This window comes from Triturus cristatus, chromosome 1_1, assembly GCF_964204655.1.
Source record: "Triturus cristatus chromosome 1_1, aTriCri1.1, whole genome shotgun sequence".
In the NCBI taxonomy this organism is placed as follows: domain Eukaryota; kingdom Metazoa; phylum Chordata; class Amphibia; order Caudata; family Salamandridae; genus Triturus; species Triturus cristatus.
In genome coordinates this window covers 84,727,221-84,745,970 of record NC_140579.1, presented here as the reverse complement: position 1 = coordinate 84,745,970, position 18,750 = coordinate 84,727,221, and the positions used below count along the sequence as shown (strand labels likewise).

Below are 18,750 nucleotides of genomic sequence, written 5' to 3'. Positions count from 1 at the left end.
TCGGCACGGGCAGCGGCGCGGGACACTCACGCCCCCCCCCGCCTCCGCTTGCTGGGTGCCGTGGGGCGATCTGTCCCTCCATCTTGCACCGGGGCTGACTGTGGGGCCGGACCAGGGTGCCCGAAGCGGTGGGGCTTGCGGTGGGGCCCGCGGAGAAGGTGACACTGGGTCGAGCCCCCCGTTGCCTGGCTGATTCATTCGCCGAGTCCGGGGGAGTCTTCTCTCCATCTAATACCTGAGGCGGGGATCGGCTGCACCGTTGTGCAGCGGTGCGTGTGCCCCTGCATCTCCCTTGCTCTGGACCAGAGTTCCCGGTTTTTGTGGTGCATGAGTTCGTTGGGGCCTGGTCTGTGACGGGCGCATTCGGCCATCTTGCCGGGTGGCGGAGGGCGCTCCCTGTACGCAGGCCTCAGACAATTGATTTCCCATCAGCTGGGCCCTGGGGTGAGTTCGTGCCCCCGCCCGCTCTTGTTCCCTCGCGGCTGTCTGCGGACCTCAGACGCTGAGGAGGCTGGTCTGCACACGTTCCCTCAGCAATGGGCCCTGCCCTTGGGGAAGGGCGGTCTCGGCCATCACACCGGGTGACGGTGAAGAGTACAGTTGCGGGTGTCACCCGATTGATTGTTGGTGGGGGGCCTCCCGCACCAGCTGGTCCCTCGCTGCTAGGGAGCCCCGCCTACAGAGGGGGTGACACTGGAGGTACCAGGGACTGATTGGGGGCACAGGATTGGGCCTGCTGGCTCCTGGGGTTCTATTGCCTCCCGCCCCTCCCGCTCGGACCCGAGGTCAGCGCCGCTGCGTCCTTACGGTGGACAGTGTCCCCCTTCTATTTGCATCTGGAGTGGCCTCTGATTTGACTATAAACACTCCACTCGTCTGCGGGGCCCTGGCCCTCACACCGACCTTCCGACCTGTTTGGTTTCCCTCCACCGCAGCGACACTGAGAACTACTCCTGGCCATGGGGAGGGACAAGGGCCCCAAATCTACACCGGCTCCCACGCAGACCAAAATGGACCGGTTTACCACATCTGAGCTAGAGCCTCCTGGGAGGGCTGTGGGGGGGGCCTCCCCCCCAGGACAGAGATCTTGACACCATCCTCCAGGCTATCAGTGCCTCGCAAGCATCTGTTGAAGGGAAAATTGGGGAAATCAAGATTGACGTGTCTCTCCTCAGACAGGACCTCCGCAACGCCACCGCGCGGCTGATAGAAGCCGAATCCCGCATATCCACGGCCGAGGACGACATCTCACAGCTCAAGGAACAGGTGGCCCACCTTACCACTCACACCAGGGAGCTCCATAGGCATGCCGAGGACACGGAAAATCGTGAACATCGCAACAACCTTCGCCTGGTGGGGTTTCCTGAGGGGGTGGAAGCAGGCCAGGCGGCCACCTTCATTGAAGATTGGTTTAAGTCATGGATGCCTGAAGACGCTCTGTCGACGTGGTTAGTTGTAGAGAGAGCCCACAGGTCCCTGGCGCCCAAGCCTCCTCCTGGTGCCACGCCCCGCCCCATCATCCTAAAAGTTCTCAACTTCAAGGACCGTGATGCCATCCTGCAGGCGGCAGGACCTCTCAAGTTCCAAAAAAAAAAAGCTGCTCGCCCTGGGCTTACAATACCAGCTGCAATTCCCGGCACGCCTTTGGGTCATTTTTCAGGGCAAAACGCAATTCTTCGACTCGCCCCAGGCGACATGGACATGGCTAACGGAGGAGCGCCCCCTCCGACCACGGCGCGACACCTCATCGGAGCGCATGGGGTCACAACCCAAGGGGCCGAGGTCACCGGGACGCCAACGCTGACGTCGCACGAGGTCTCGTAAGGGGCGCCAGTCACAAGCAACAGTGCTCAGATCCTCCAGTGTGGCGGCTCCCGAACTTCGCGACTCCTCTAGCCAATCCGGCTCTCCACCACGAAACAGGCATCACGCCACTGAGAACTTATTGGGCTCGTCCTTACCGCTGGCCCAGGTGGACTCGGACCTTTCCCGCACTCCTACTCTTTGTAGCCTTGTGGTCCGTTTCAAATGTAGGTCCACCACCGGGGCGGGGCACCTCATCGGGAGGGGGGAGGGTGGTCATCTGACATTGGTAGACTTCTATGTTCATTCAAATTGTTTAATGCCGATGCACTGATTATCCGTTCTTCTGGAGGGGTCCTCCACGCAACCAATCAGAGCGTTTTAGTTTGGTCTAGTTAAATGGGAGGGGGTCGACAGATGTTTCTGTTTTCGAAGTGGAAGGTGGAGGGTGGAGGGAGAAAGGAGGGGAAAGGGTTGGGATTGGTTTTTCCCTCTGTTTTGTTTGTTTTGTTGTTTCAGCTTTCACGGACCGGCACATGCCTCTTCCTCAAGGGCTGTACTAGCTCTTAACACATGCGATCTGTCACATATATGTTGGCCACCACACGCACCCCCCTGGGAGGGCATGTCTTAGACCCAGATATCACCCGCCATGATTGACGACACCACAATCGGGGCTTCTCTCCACGTCCTGTCATGGAATGTTAATGGTCTCCTGGACAGACTGAAGTGCTCTGCCGTCCTGCGCAACGCCTCTACATTGACATCCTCCTCATCCAAGAAACACATCTCCTGGGTAACTGCTGCCCTTTCTTTGCCCAATATGGGTATGACAGAGTGTGGCACTCCAGCTTCTCCTGAGGCTCCCGCGGAGTGGCCATCCTCATAAGACGCAATCTGCCCTTCGTCCTGTCCCAGGTGAGACACGACCCTCAGGGCACATACGTGGCAGTTTGTGGCTCCCCTCTCAACCTCATGTCCATATACTCTCCCCCTTCAATGCTCACTCCCACACTGGCACAGACATCCGTCCTCCTGTCCACTCTCCCTCTGGACACCACGGTCGTGGGTGGCGGCTTCAATGCAGTCTCCCTCCCGACCTTAGATACAACGGTCCCTCCTTCCGCTGCCCGTACTGCGCAAGCAAAACAATTGAGGACCTGGTCCGAGTCGTTGGGCTCTGATGTGTGGCGCACGTGGCATCTACGCACCACCCACTTTACTCATACCTCTGCAGCCCACCGTACACAGGCACGCATAGACGCGATCTTTCTCCCCGCCACTGACTGTTCTACAATTGTGTACACTCGTATCCTACCTAGGGGAATCTCAGACCATTCTCCAGTGCTCCTCAGTACAGGGACTCCCCCTCCCTCGGCCCGCCAAACGTGGAGGATGAACGCTTGGTTCCTCCAAGACACAGAATTTAAGAAGGCGGTAGGGAAGGAACTCAAGCAATATTTTCTTACCAACGAGGGATCCGTATCCTCCCCGGGCACCCTGTGGGAGGCCGGGAAGGCAACCATACGGGGTATCGTGAAAGGGCAACTTAAGAAACAGAGGCAGACGCAGCAACGGAAAATTACCCTGAGGGAAGTGCAGGCGCTTCGCTTGGAACAATCACTCTCCCTATCGGAGGATGCCGCCCAAAGCTGTCAGCTAGCCCATCTCCGGGCCCAGATCAAGCAGTTATCAGTAGATGCGGCCAAGCTCCTCTGGAGGACCTCAGTGGCGCGAATCTATGGCTGGGGAGACAAAAATGGTACGATTTTGCATAGGTTAGCTACTTTTCCTAAGGCGAATCGTATAATTCCAGAAGTAGTAGACAATCAAGGTACGATGCATGGTGCCCCTCTAGCGATGGCACGCACGTTCGCAGGTTACTATCGGTGGTTTTATGCAGCACAAACCCCCGACCTATCGCTTCACGTTCTCCTAGAAAGGGGCAATGTGATTCTCCCCCGGTTGGAGACGGCCGCCCAGAAGGACCTAGACCACCCCATCTCTAGAAAAGAAATTGAGGAAGCAATTTCCCTTACATCATCGGGTAAGAATTCAGGACCAGACGGCCTTCCCCAAGAATATTATACGTCATATCGTGACACTCTCGTGCCCCATCTAGCCAGCCTTTTTCGGGAAGCCCTTGATAAAGGGCTCTTTTCCGGCGGAAACTGATATTGCCACTATTGTGGTCCTCCTGATATTCCCAGCCTCCCTCCCATCACTGCGCGGACTACCGTCCCATATCTCTCCTAAATATAGAGATCAAACTCTACGCAACCATCCTGGCCCAGCGACTGAAGCCGTACTTGCCTTCGCTAGTCCATCCGGACCAATGCGGCTCTGTGTCCGAACGTGCGACCCGTCACTGCCTCTGCCCCATCGACACTTACTCACTCCTTACTTCGCTCTCCTCCTCATAGATTTCACAAAAGCTTTCGACTCAGTGGACTTGGCCTACCTCCAAGATGTGTTGGCAGAGATGGGATTCGGGCCCCAATTCCGGGTACTGGTCCCTGTACTCTACGCACAGCCGTGCACGTGAGTGTTGGTGAACGGTGTGCCGTCCGAAGCCTTTCCCATTACTAGGGGTACAAGGTAAGGATGTCCCCTCTCGCCCTTGCTGTTCGCCCTGACGATGGAACCCCTGGGGTCCTTGGTGCAGGCTGACGACCGCATTACGGGTTAGGAGTAGCCAAATACCGAAACGGACAAGATTGCGCTATATGCAGATGATGTCTTGCTCTTTCTGGCCAAACCCGCCTCCTCAGGGCCACACTGTCTCCGGTTGCTGCAGGCATTTTGGCAGGCTTCGGGTCTTCGTCTGAACCCAGGGAAATCAGTATTGGTCCCACTTCACCTATCGAGGGATTGTTACGACTGGCAGTCCAATATACCGCTTCGGCGCAACTCCTTTAAGTATTTGGGGATATGGATTACCGTGCTTCCAGAGTTGGGCTGGTCCCTCAATGTCGCCCGACTGGTTAAAAAGGCCAAAGAGGACCTTCAAAAATGGAAGACACTACCCCTGAACCCTCTGGGTCGGGTTGCTTTATTTAAAATGTTGATCCTTCCCAGGTTCCTCTATGTACTCCAAGCCTCCTCCTGGTGCCACGCCCCGCCCCGCCCCATCATCGGAGGGAGGGCGCGTTTGGCCCTGTCCACATGTCAGATCCCCTCCTTTGACCGAGGCATGGGAATGACGCATCTGTATCTGTATCTGTATTTTTTAGTTGCATGTCTATTGGTGGTCCACGATTGGTTTAATGGGGGATGGTCTGATCCGGCCTACCGGCTGGAATTGAGAGAGTTGGGTTTATCTAAAGTCCAGGCAATGATGTACGGGGGCCCACCCCGTCCCAATTGCCAGACGTGACGTGGTCTGTATTGCTGGCCTGGCGGGCATCGCTGCGCCACACCGGTTGGTCGGGTAAATTGACCCAATGCATACCCATCTGGCATGGGGCTTGGCTTCGGGAAGTAAGTGGCCTGCGGGGGTTCAAAACCTGGAATCTCATCGGCATCACGCAACTTGGGGACGTTTGGGCTAGAGGCCATATGCTCTCCTTCCAAGACATGCAAACCCGCTATTCCCTACACCCCTCCCAATTTTATAAATATTTACAGTTATGACACGCCCCCAGGCACACATCACTGACGACACCCAGCTCCCAGAATACAGCCCCACGGAGGCCCAGACTCTGTTGGGTGATTTGGGTAGGGGGGGCATCTCCCGTATATACCGCACCCTAATCAACACCACTCCCACCTCATGGCACCCAAGACGGTCACCGCCTCCGCCAAACTCAGGCTAATCCAACTATACTATCTACACACAGCTTACCTCACTCCACTGCACCTCCACCGAGCGGGCTTACGCTCTGACCCGTCCTGCACAAGGTGCGGCCAGGCTCCAGCAGATTATTTTCATGTGGTCTCATCCTGTCCTCGGCTGGTTAGATTCTGGGGGGCCATTGAGGAGGAGCTTACAGAGGTCCTGTGTTGGGCGGTTCCCCACGACCCACGTCCATCGCTAGTAGGGATCATGGATGGGCTAGATGGGTCCCGAAATGGCAAGACCTTTTTTAACACAGCTATGATTGTAGCTAATCGCGACATAGCGGCGGCATGGAAATGTCCCGATCCTACAGACCTGGGAAAGTGGCGCAAGGGAGTGGACTGGTGCGCGAGCCAAGAAAAAGTCCTGTACACGGCACGAGGATGCCCTAAGAAATATCGGAGGGTGTGGGGTAAATGGCTGGGCACTGTGGAAGAAACTGAGTGATTTGCTAAATCTTCTTGCCAATATGCATTCCCTGGGGAGTGGAACTGTGGTTTGCATTGATTTTGAAGATGTAAATGATCATTTGCCATCCGTGATTTTTCTGATTTGTTTGTATGTTTTAAAGCTAATCGCGACATAGCGGCGGCATGGAAATGTCCCGATCCTCCAGACCTGGGAAAGTGGCGCAAGGGAGTGGACTGGTGCGCGAGCCAAGAAAAAGTCCTGTACACGGCACGAGGATGCCCTAAGAAATATCGGAGGGTGTGGGGTAAATGGCTGGGCACTGTGGAAGAAACTGAGTGATTTGCTAAATCTTCTTGCCAATATGCATTCCCTGGGGAGTGGAACTGTGGTTTGCATTGATTTTGAAGATGTAAATGATCATTTGCCATCCGTGATTTTTCTGATTTGTTTGTATGTTTTAAAGCTAATCGCGACATAGCGGCGGCATGGAAATGTCCCGATCCTCCAGACCTGGGAAAGTGGCGCAAGGGAGTGGACTGGTGCGCGAGCCAAGAAAAAGTCCTGTACACGGCACGAGGATGCCCTAAGAAATATCGGAGGGTGTGGGGTAAATGGCTGGGCACTGTGGAAGAAACTGAGTGATTTGCTAAATCTTCTTGCCAATATGCATTCCCTGGGGAGTGGAACTGTGGTTTGCATTGATTTTGAAGATGTAAATGATCATTTGCCATCCGTGATTTTTCTGATTTGTTTGTATGTTTCAAATCTAATAAAACTAGAGTATCAAAAAAAAAAATGATGGACTTGAATCAGTACTATAATGCGAGTGTCCAGCCGGACAATCAATTTAATAAATCAAAAATGTCAAAGAACAAAATTACAAACGTAGCAATAACGCGGGACACAATCCTGCATCCTACATGAACACATAACAAATACATTTAGGACAAAAACATATCAGGCAAGACGGGTTAGCTTGTGGAATATTGAGCACAATTTCTAACAAGAGAAACAGTAACTGCACTTTTTTATCATGTGCGATTAACGTGTAGACTGTTTACATTAGTCGACGACGTTTCGATCACTTAAAAACAATAATAGGATCATCATCAGGACAGTTAAGGTGCAAGCCTGAATCAATGAAAATAGCCTGGATAGTACTTGCGGGAAAAGGATAGTCGTACGTGGACTCAGGAGGGGCTGGAGCCGCAGTAATGATGGTTCTGTGGATAAGGTGGTGAAGATATTCAGGCGTTTTTCAGCAATACGTGATAGTATATTCAATAGATTAGCATGTGGCGATGCACAGAATGATGTGAGACCCGCAGCGGATCTACTCAGTGTGATATGCCTAGATATCACACTGGGACATTTTCTAAAGAAAAGATAGGTAAATCAGTTTTTGTACAGTTGCAGTTTTTCAGGTTGTCATACAAATCAACTCCACACTTAAAACATTTTTCAAGAAAAAACAGTCGATGTATTCCTATGGAGAGAATTTAATTTATCGGTTAACAGGTAAATATTTTGTTGTGTGAGTTGGTATTCTGGAGTTAGAACCAGGGTTCCCCCAAGGTCAAGGATGCACCCTAGAAACACCCTCAGCGGCACTACGGCGGCCGGGCACAGAGTGCTGAGGCCCAATGTTATCCAATGGGGGACAGGGGCCTCCGGTTGGTGGATGCTCACGGGTAGGCCACAGGGTGTGGGAGCAAAGCTTGTGGTGTTAAGCTCAGAGCAAAGGGGGATCCGAGTTAGCACCCACCCAAAGTACACCCGCAGCGGCGGCTGGGTGCAGGGTACTGTTTTGGCGCCAGGTGCCCTGTTGTTTTCAATAGGGATTCTCCGGTTCGGGGACGAAGATCTTCTGGAGGTGACCACCGGCTGGAGAGGTAATTTGGGATGCCTGGAGATGCTGGGACACTGTCGGTTGGGCAACCCATGGCCGTGGGACGTCGGGTGCAGGTGTGTCTTTAGGTGTCGAGCTTTCTTACCAGCTCCGGTCGCGGTCGGGAAGATCCTCCAGAGAGAGGCTGCAGGCTTCGCTTGGAGATTCAAAGCAGGTCAGAGATCACCAGACCTCAGGTAAGGATTGCCAGGGAGACCTCCTCGGTGTGTTGGGCCACTCGAACTCGGGCCGTGGGTGTCGGGTGCAAAGTGGTGAAGACTCACGGATTTGGCCGGAGTCAGAGTCTGTGGGTGAGCAAATCCGGGGCTCACGGGAGACAAAGTCTTTCTTGTGGATGGCAGGGATGGTCCTTCGGGTTCTTGTGGCTGCTGGCTGAAGGACACACCGGGATTTTGCTGGAGCAGATTTGAGGTGGGGACAGGCCGGTAGGGCTGGGACCAAGTCAGTGGGCATCCTCCTCCTATTAGATTCAGCATGGCTTTTCGGTCCTTCTTCTTCTCTTCTTCTTGGTCGGTTCTTATCTGAGGAGGCAAGGTTTAGGGTTGACCCATTATACTAGATTTAGGGATGTCACAGGTAGGTAAAGGTAGGGACCAATGGGTCCCTTCCTTGGGGTGAGTACACCCCCTATTCTGCCACCCTCAAGTGAGAGGGGGGCATATGCCTCAATCTGATTGGCTGGGACTGAGAGTTGTGCTTCACCTCGCCTCCCCCACATGAGGGGTGGGGTTGGCAAAGGTCAGCACACCTCCCTTCCTCACTTGCTTTTGCACACTGATTTTCCCGCACAAAGTGGGGGTCAGAACCGGTGGGGGTCAGTTGCTGGAAGCAGCAAAAGGCCTGGTGAAGCTCAAAGGTGGCAAACCTTTGAAACTTCCCCTTCGTGGCCCCTACCCATCCTGGAGGAGGAGGCTTGGCACCTCGTCCCAGGATGTGCATTGTTTCAGACCCCCGAGAGCAGCAGGCTCTCGACCCAGGGGTCCAGAAACATGGTGGCAGCTGGCGAGCAGCCACTCATCCTGGACACTAGTGTTAGGTCGTTTTTCAGGGGCATCTCTAAGATGCCCTCTGAGTGCATTTTTCATTAAATCCGACACTGGCATCAGTGGGTTTAATGTGCTGAGAAGATTAATACCAAACTTCCCAGTTTCCAGTAAAACCATCATGGTACTGTGGAGTTCGTAATGACAAACTCCCAGCACCATATACTCTTAATGGCATTACTTCATTTACAATGTCTAAGAATTGGCTTAGACACTGTAGGGGGTACAGGGCTCATGCACTTGGACCCTCACCACTGGAATGGTGCACCCAGATAGAGGGGTGGCTGATCTATGCCAGGGCAGTGGATTGTAGCCATGGCACAAAGGGATGTGTGCCATGTCGACTCTTCACTTTCTTCTGCACCAAAACATGCAGCCTGCAAAGGCAGTGTGTGTGTGTGTGTCAAGGTACAGGGCCTCTAAGGGTGGCACAATAAGTAATGCAGCCCCTAGAGGCCTTCCCTGGCTACAGTGCCCTTGGTGTCTGTGCTACAATTTACAAGGGACTGACCTGTAGCCAAAGAGTGCCAATTGGGTGTTGTCTTAATGCAGTCTTAGGGAAAGAACATAGGCCATGGGTACTTGTTTGGCAGGAACCCAGGGCACACTCAAAGTACATCAGCAGTTTAGCAAAAAGTGGGGGCAACCATGCAAAAAGAGGGCACTTTCTTACAAAGCTAGCCTCGCTGATGAGGGGTGATACCCCAAAATGGGTCCCAGGATGCTTGTTGTCTAGTCCAGAGAGGACCTGGCCTGGCAGTTCGGGCTGGATTGTTTCTACAGGGACCATTGTCAAGACTGATTTGCATATGGCTGGGTCTAAACTGTGGTGGCGAAGTGAGCTAAAGAATGATGGATTAAACCCAGATCTGTGACTGGAGGTGAATGTTTGACAATATTCAGCATCCCGTCCATCAACTTTTTGTGTTGATATAGTAGCCCTTAGTGGGAAGGGTATCCCCAGATATGGGTCCCATGTTCACTATGCCACTGGAATCAAGCTAGCCTGAGAAGCATTGAAGATAAAGGGGCCACTTCAGTGCATCGTGTGAAAGAATATGGAGACATATGCATTCCCTATTTCATGCGTTTTAAGCACACAGACTGACAAGGAATGCCAAGTAAAGCCTAAAATACGATTGACTTGTTTTTAAGGTTTAAATACACAACCTTCTAAAATGCCAATTCCTCTTAAAGGTATGCCTGATTGTATCCCGATTTTAAAACGTATCTGAACCATTTTTGATCACACAGACCCCCTTAAACAGTTGCAGGGTCGAAGGATCAATGCTATTTCAACCTTTATCCTTCCGGGAGCTCAAAATGCTACACAGCAAGTGCCCGCATTTAATTTCCTTGTAGGCAGAGTGCTGCCATTATTCTGGGAGGTGCCTGGCTCGCTCGAGACAACGGGCCATTGGAAAGGGGGATTCCCCTAGATTTCATTGATTTTATGTTTTAACTTCCTCGCAATTATTTTAATTTGTTTTATGTTACTAGTAGCTACCAGCTCGCAGGGGAGCCTACGGCTGGTTGTAGTAGTTGCTAGACCCTGTTTTTTCTCTTTTCGTTTCCCTGCTGTTTTTTCCAGCTGACGAGCTTTGTGCGCAAGCCGCGTCCCCCTTTTCATGGCAGGCTATATCTAGAACTATCCAGTATGTCTCTGCCACGGGCACACCAAAGTCAAGCCCAACTGCGCCCATCCGCGACTAGTGCCAGTCCCCCTGGCTGTTCCGGGAAAGCTCCAAAACCCCTTTATTACGCCAGGGACCAGCTGCTCACACTAAATCCAGGAAAGGGAGCTGACTGCCCATTTTGGATTACTCCTGCTTCATAGTTGAAATTCCACTAATTTACCAGAGCTGTGGAGATCAGCTAGCTTCAGGTGGGTTTACCTCTTCGACCTCTGACCTGGACGGAGGGACCTTGGAACAGCCCTCAACTCTTGAGAATTCTTACAGCAATGCGTTATTGCCTAGTGAAGTCATGCTTTGCGTGTTGATCAATGCCAGGTCATTGGTAAAACATAGCATTGATTACCACCTGTTTATGGAAACCCACTAGCTGTCCCTGGCTTTTATTACTTAAACGTGGGCCGATCCAGCTTGTAATTCCTATTTGTTATCTGCCCTTCCTGGCGGCTTTGTAATGTATAGAGCAGATTGGACACTAAAACAATAGTCCACAGGGCAGATCTCTCAGTAAACTATGGCCTTGCTGCCGCTTTGCAATGCGAAGCTTCCTCTTTTATGATAGGATTTTCCTCAACAGTCTTTCAACAGCACGATCATTTGCAGACCTCCTGGACCCAGACGAGCTCTCTCTCAGGAAATCTTCAGCCTTCTAAGGCGAAACATCCTCACCACTGACTACCCAGTACTAGGCGATTTTAAGTTCCACTTAAAAGCCCATTTTGACACAGACACTAACATTCTTCTAGATACACTATCGAGTCTGGGTCTATCACAGATGGTAGATGCCACTATACACCTGGCAGGACAGACACTTGATGGAATTCTCTCTAGCAATTATTTTCTGGGCAACATTAAAACCCCTCCACTAGTTTAGTCTGACCACAGGGCCGTACTGTTCGACATCAGCATTAATAACCCTAACCTCCAAAATAATGCACGCCCACTTAGTTCTTCATCTCGGGACTGGCATATAATTCAATCAGATCTTCTCTCTTGCACCCTATCAACTCACTCTCGGAACTTTCAAACAATGTAGATACAGCTGTTTCCCAATACAATCAATGGCTAGACTCTACTATCACCTTACTGGTGCCAGCAAAGCAAAACAAATACGATCAAAAATGTCGGCACCTTGGTTCTCCATAGATCTCAGAGGCAGAGCCCAAAAGCAACGCTGCAGGAAACAGGAGAAAAAATGGAGAGCCAACTTTGACACAATATAAACTCTGCCTAACAGAGTATAAGGCTTTAATTGCCAAGGAAAAGGCATCCTATTGCAAAAAGAGAATAGAGGAAGCTAAAAACTCTACCAAAGAATTATTTAATATGGTTATCAAACTGACAACAGACATGAAACAGCATATTGAACCTACACAATCTTTACGTAACAGTTTGGCTAGCTTTTTCTTACAAAAAGTAGAAGGAGTGTATAATAAAATTGCTACAGCAACACCCCTCTCTTTTGGTGGCCTTACGGTACGTGTTTACACAATTGAACTCTTTATGGGCAGCATATTTATGGAAGTCATGGTCCAGCATCCGATAGAATTGTTTTCACTTGTATGTCACTAAGAACTTGTATCCGTTTTCTCTACAGCGGCCTTCATGCTCCTGCCAATCAATCTTATTTGCACAATTGTGATAGGTAGGTTTCTGTTTTTAACTTCAGTAACAGCATCTTGCCGCCAGCAGCTGGGACATCTTCATGCATGCAGCAGAAAAATTAGTCCTTCTGCACCACGATTCATTTCCTTGCAGTTACCTAGTCCTCATAATACAGAAAAGAAACAAGCTTCTAGCTAGTTGCTTCCTAAGTATGTGCGGAATGTGCATAATTTGCTTGTGCATAATTACATAAAATGTAGAACTGGCATTTGGGGATGTCTTTTTAGTTCAAAACGCGTCATTGCCTCACTACTAACATCTATCTTCCAACATATGTTCAACTGTGGCACTTTTCCTACTTCATGGAAAAAAGCCTCAATAATGCCTCTTCTAAAAAAATCCACACTTGACCTTAAAGACCAAACAACTACCTTCCTATCTCGCATCTTCCTCTTCCAGCCACAATTGAGGAAAAAATAATGAACTCGCAGCTCATGGAGTAAGTATATTCATTAAAATAATTTCAGAGCAGCCACATAACCGAGTCGGCTCTAATCAAGACCACCGAAGAGATCAGAATAGTTGTTGACTAGTGGAAAGGGGCAGCCCTAATCCTGCTTGATCTCTCGGCGGCCTTTGATACAGTGACCACACATTGTTGTTAGGCCATCATCGAAACCAATGGATTTCAGGTCAGGCCTGGACTCTCTTGAAATACTTCCTTTAGGATTGTGAACAGTCAGTCAGCTTGGGCCAATTCACTTCTCACTACTTTTCACTGCCATGCGGGGTTCCACAGGACTCTACGCTCAACCCAACTCTTTAATATTTATGTTACTTCTCTGGCCGGCCTCATAAAGAACTTTGGCTTCGCTCTAATTGTCAGATAGTCGCATCCGTAGCCAAAAACATCAACACACTAGGCTCCATATTCAGCTGGTCATGCTATCCATCAAATCCTGGATGGATAGTAATTGCTTAAAACTTAACACAGATAAGACTGAGGTCTTACTATTCGGAGCCTAGATCTCCTTTTGGACTGCTTGCTGTTGGCCACAGGAACTTGGCCCGCTACCAGTTCCTGTGAAGAAAACCCAGAACCTGGGGGTTCTGGTGGATGACAGACTTAAAGACCATCAAAGATTTTACCCTTCATCCCAACACACTTACAAAAAACTCGTTACCTCGCTGGTCATGGCTAAACTAGATTATTGCAATGGTCCATTTCTCACCACCCACCAATATCTTTTGAACAAACTACAAATTTTACAGAATGCAGCTGCTCGACTTCTCTTCAATATCCCCAAAAACCCTTCTGCTGCCAATGCCCTAAGAAAACTGCACTGGCTCCCGATAAGACATAGAATCAAATTCAAGGCACTTTGCTTTGCCTACAAAGCACTGAACGGCTTAGGCTCTCTTTTCCTCCAAAAGAGCTTCACACCAACTAGGACTCTTCGGTCTGCCTCTTCCAAACTTGTAGTGCCTCCCAGGCTCAAGCGGGCTACTTGGGGTGGCAAAAGCTTTGTACTTAGAGCCACAAAAGCCTGGAACTCACTCCCGCTGCATATCAAGGTGGCCCCTAACCTATTAGCCTTCAGGAAATCTTTAAAAACCTGGTTATTCCATCTTCCTTAGGCACATGTCATCCCAGCACAGTTAGTCATCTAAGCTAGCGCCAAGACGCCGCCGGGCATTCAAACGCTCTATAAAACCATGTAACATAACAGAGGGAGAGCCAGACCCTACCTACAGGCCACATGTGGTGATAATTCTCTGAAGTGCCCCAAGGGATCGACTTACGGATGTACCAAACACAGATATAAAATGGGTGTTCCGACTTGATGTCACGCTGGATGGGTATTGTAAGAAAACACGACTGTAAAGTAAGTTAATATAATCCGACACATGCTGCAATCTCAGTGTTACCCCCAAACTGCTCAAATTGTCAACTTTTTCTTAATGGCATCAGGCCTGATCCCACGGGGAAGTCGTCCATCACAGAATCCGTGAAGCATCAATAACAAAGCTAGGCTCGCGGACTGCCACCTTTCCAAGACAAACTATGTACATTTTTCTAGGCACCATTAGAGCATTCATAAACAAATTTAAAATAAAGAACACGATCAGGGAGGAGTTGCCAACCAAACATACCCACCTACACAAAAATGATGCCGGATTATATTAATCAAGTATAGAGGCTTGCCACTAGATTTTTACTATCTGGCACAGGGTAGCCTATTAGAACATGTGACAGAAACTCATAATTGGCGAGGTTCCAGAATGTCATTCAAGAAAAGTGCATAAAATGCCCTTTAAACCCCCCTCCTGTGCTACTTCAGAGTTCCCTTCCAACCAGAGGTGCGCAGAAATGCACACACATTCATCCTCAATGTTCGTTTGAAAGGCAGAGGAAAGAAGGAATATGCACGCCTACAAAAATGCCCCTCCATCACTGCATACACCATTGCAAGAGAGACAATGGGAAAAACACCCGGGAGAGCACTACAGAGAGGGTGCAGGCAACAAACAGCAATGCAGGGGGACAGAAGTACACAAGGGAGATGCTCTCAAACACCTGCAGGGCTAGACACAAAAGAAATCATTTACCTTACAGATCTGTGATGGACACAAAGATTGATAAAACCAGAACCACAAAAGCGTGCTTTTTAACAAAATAACTTAACTAGAGAGCAAAGCGGGTGGGAAACAGAAGCAGAAGGGTGAGAGAAAGCAATACGGGCTGCGAGACAGCAACGTGAAAAGCAATGGTCCACTGCAGCATTGTGCAAGACAGCACACGGCGTGGCAGGGGTGAGAGAAGCAGATAAGAGAAAGAGAGCTCAAAACATGCACTTTCAAGGAGAGCTTCTCGAAAAAGGAAAGAAATAGTTCCCGGGAAGCAAGCGTTCCTGGAAAGATAGAAGCAGCCTATCAGGGATGTGGTAAAAATGCAGTGCTCTACGGGAGAGACAAAGAAAAGCAGGAGGGACAAATAAAGCCAACCAACAGAAAGCAAGGATATGTAAAAGGCAAAAGACAAAACCAATGGTTAGAAGTGGGAAGAATAGCGAGCTTTGGACCCTATTTTCGTAGAATGGTGGGAGTTCTTTACTCTAACCCTTCAGCGAGAGTCCTTATAAACGGGGCGTTGTCCGAGGCCTTCCCGATCATAAGAGGGTCCCGACAGGGATGTCCTCTTTCCCCTCTCCTCTACGCCCTTGCGAATGAAGCTCTAGCCTGTTATATCCGCATAGATGATCAGATACAGGGTTGGCAGAACTCCCAAGACTGAATCGCGCTATAAGCGGACGATGTCCTGTTGTACCTCGCTGATTCAGCCCGCTCCGGCCCAAGATGCTTACAGACCCTACATTAATTTGGGCGAGCATCTGGATTGCACCTCAACCCCCTCAAGTCCACGGTGGTCCCCCTCCATACCTCCAGGGAATGCTTCGACTGGCAGACAACCATGCCTATTCGACGATTATCCTTTAAATATTTGGGCATCTGGGTGGTACTTCTCCCGGAGTTGACCTGGTTCCTTAACGCTGGTTCACTCCTCCGACGAACTAAAGACGACCTACGTAGGTGGCACAAACTCCCTCTTAACCCTCTCGGAAGAGTGGCCCTCTTCAAAATGATGGCCCTCCCCCGACTCTTGTATGTCCTTCAGAACCTTCCGATCCATGAGTAATCTCTTTTTATATTATCTCCCCACTCGCCTCCTGATAATCCACGATTGGTTTAACGGGGAATGGTCGGATCCGGCGTATGGGCTTGAACTGAGAAGTCTCGGATTCACTCAGGCCCAAGCACTGCTATACGGAACCCCAATCCCTTAGGCCCTACCAGTAGTGACTCGTTCGGCTTTCCTGGCGTGGCGGTTGGCACTGAGACACATCCACTGGGACTAACTCCATTATGGCACAGCACCTGGTTCCGGGAGGTGGGGACTCTGATGGGTTTTCAGGCGTGGGACCTGATAGGCATTACCCACCTTGGGAACGTCTGGAAAGGAGACCATCTGTCCTCCTTCCAAGACTTACAACGCACATATTCGTTGCAGTCTACGCAATTCTTTAGATATCTCCAGCTATAGCACGCCCTTGCCATTCACATCCCTGACCCAGGGTCATTCCCCGAGATCAGCCCCTTGGAAGCCAAAATTCCCATGGGGGACCTGGGGAAGGGAGGCGTATCCCAAATCTACCGGTCCCTGATAAACAACACTCCGTCCACGCTGGACCCTCTTAAAAGTAGGTGGGAGGTTTGGGTGGACCCTCTTGAGGACGAGGATTGGAGAGACGCCCTTATGGCCCCAAGAAATCTCACGATCTCTGCTAGACTTCGCCTCATACAGATATACTATCTTCACTGCACATATCTTACACCGGCACGACTGCACAAAGCTGGACTCCTCCCAGCCCCACAATGTCCACGCTGTAGAGAGGAACCAGCTGACTTTTTTCAAATGGTCTGGTCCTGCGCAGTCATAGCTAAGTACTGGGCGGCAGTCACAACGGAACTTAGTGGAGTACTGGGATGGGAGGTGCCCCTTGCTCCACTGGGTCTTCTCCTCGGGATGATGGAAGGGATGGACAGCTCCCGAGCCGACAAGGCGTTCCTAGGTAAAGCCTTCCTGGTTGTTAAAAGAGATACTGCAGTGGCCTGAAAAGACTCCAAGCCACCTGCTATTTCGAGATGGCACAGGGGAGTGGATTGGTGTGCGATCCAAGAAAAAGCGGTTTATGAGGCAAGTGGGTGCCCAAATAAATATGAGCTAATATGGGGGAAATGAGTGGGCTTATTGGACTGATTGATCATGGCGCTAAGGGTAGACTCTTTCTTATGTAATCTTAAAAGTTATTACTCAGAAGATAATAAGAGGATATGCAATGAAATGTCGTTTATGTCACGGTGCTACAAATAATTCCAATAACGGTCTTGTTTTTGTTTATAAAATGCCAATAAAGTTGGTTATAAAAAAAAAGAAAAAAGGGAAGTGGCAGGAATGCATTCATAGGACACCTTCCAGGCTGTCCCCAAGAAGTCTGTCACAGCCAGACAGCTATGCTGTCTGGTAGACTTCGGCCTAAAAAGTAACCGCAATAAGCTGGTTGTCTAAATACTTGCTAAAAAAAATAACCGTATTTTAATAGACACACACAAAGTTATAGAGACAACACACTAAAAAATATCCACAGTCTATTAAGGTCAACATGCTAGCGTTGTCCTGGGTGGTATCCCTGAGTCAAGCAGTCCCTTGTAGTGGAGCTGGTTATTCCCCATTCGGTAATGGACGTGAATTTCAGATGTGCCCATGCTAGTACCCACGCAACAAAGTTTACCCTAATAATCAACTATACCAGCTCTATGCAATGGATTGTGCAAGGTTCCGGCAGGCAAAACAGCCTCGAACAGTCTTACACAACCTGATTGCAACCAGTAAGTGCAGGAGTACCAGGGTGCGTCTTTGCTGGCTCTGGTCTCCTATGCCGAGGGTCTGCGACCTATCGCAGTTTTTCCCTAATGACGCAGTCTTTGGGTGGATGGCCTGTGTCGGACATCCTTTCCTGGACTTCTTTGGCAATTGTTAAGTATTCTTCACAGCGGCTGCCTCCTGGCACATGAGGGTCACCGATTTCGCTTGCACAAGGCCGATTATCCTAGTTTCATGGTGGCCCCCTCCTGGCACACAGGGGTCACTGACTTCTAAAGAACAGGGAAGCTAGCCGCACTCTTGCAGGGGTCCAAACCGGGAGAATCACACTTTGCTCATTGGGATCTGCTGGGCCTCACTCCCTCCAGCCCTTTCCTCCTCACAGAGTCCGCTTGTCTGAAGAGACAAGGAGAAGGCTGGTGCTCCAGGTTCAGAACAAGTGGTCTTGACTTCCTGGGTGATGGGCCCTCACCCAAAGGTAACTAGTCCTGGTTCAGAAATCCACATCTCTTGTCTGAGGATTGCAGACCTCACCTTCAAAAACCTTTCTAGGCCCTGGACTTTCAGAATGTAACTCGCAGGCCTTCACGGTATGTACCACTTACAGGACCACATACAACCCTGCACGAACACGCAAGTGTCATGCACTTCATGGTGCAACACACAGTCACTGTTTAGGTCAAAGGTGTGTTAAGTACACTGCAGCAGACCTGTACACAAGTGTGCCCATAGGCACCACTCCATGACATAGGTAAAAAGGTCCAATCACATAATTGATTCTTACTAACACTAAATGGGTATGGTGCCACCACTGCGCTCATGTCACTTGACTCCTGGGAAAGGCAGTGTAGTGAGGACTCCCTGAGTATGTACATACATTGTTAAGTTAGCATAACCATGTTAGAGGGTAGAAAGCCATCTTGCTGCTTTTGCGCACGACACTGCGTTTACATGTTATTTCTTAAACAAACTGCTGACTCGAGACTCGCCTCACACGGGAGCAA

At 50.1% G+C, this 18,750-nt stretch overlaps 1 protein-coding gene across 4 annotated transcripts in view; it reads right to left on the bottom strand.

Annotated features, from left to right (window-relative positions):
* The window catches only part of LOC146869531 (vacuolar-sorting protein SNF8), a 225,236-nt gene that overhangs the window by 158,089 nt on the left and 48,397 nt on the right, over nt 1–18,750 (bottom strand). The window contains exon 3 of one of the 4 annotated variants that reach the window (XM_085603876.1): nt 7,218–7,275. The exons of the other annotated variants lie outside the window; for them this stretch is intronic. Coding sequence (XP_085460002.1) covers nt 7,218–7,275 — 58 coding nt within the window. The remainder of the gene's footprint in view (nt 1–7,217; nt 7,276–18,750) is intronic. 4 annotated transcript variants of the gene reach the window in all.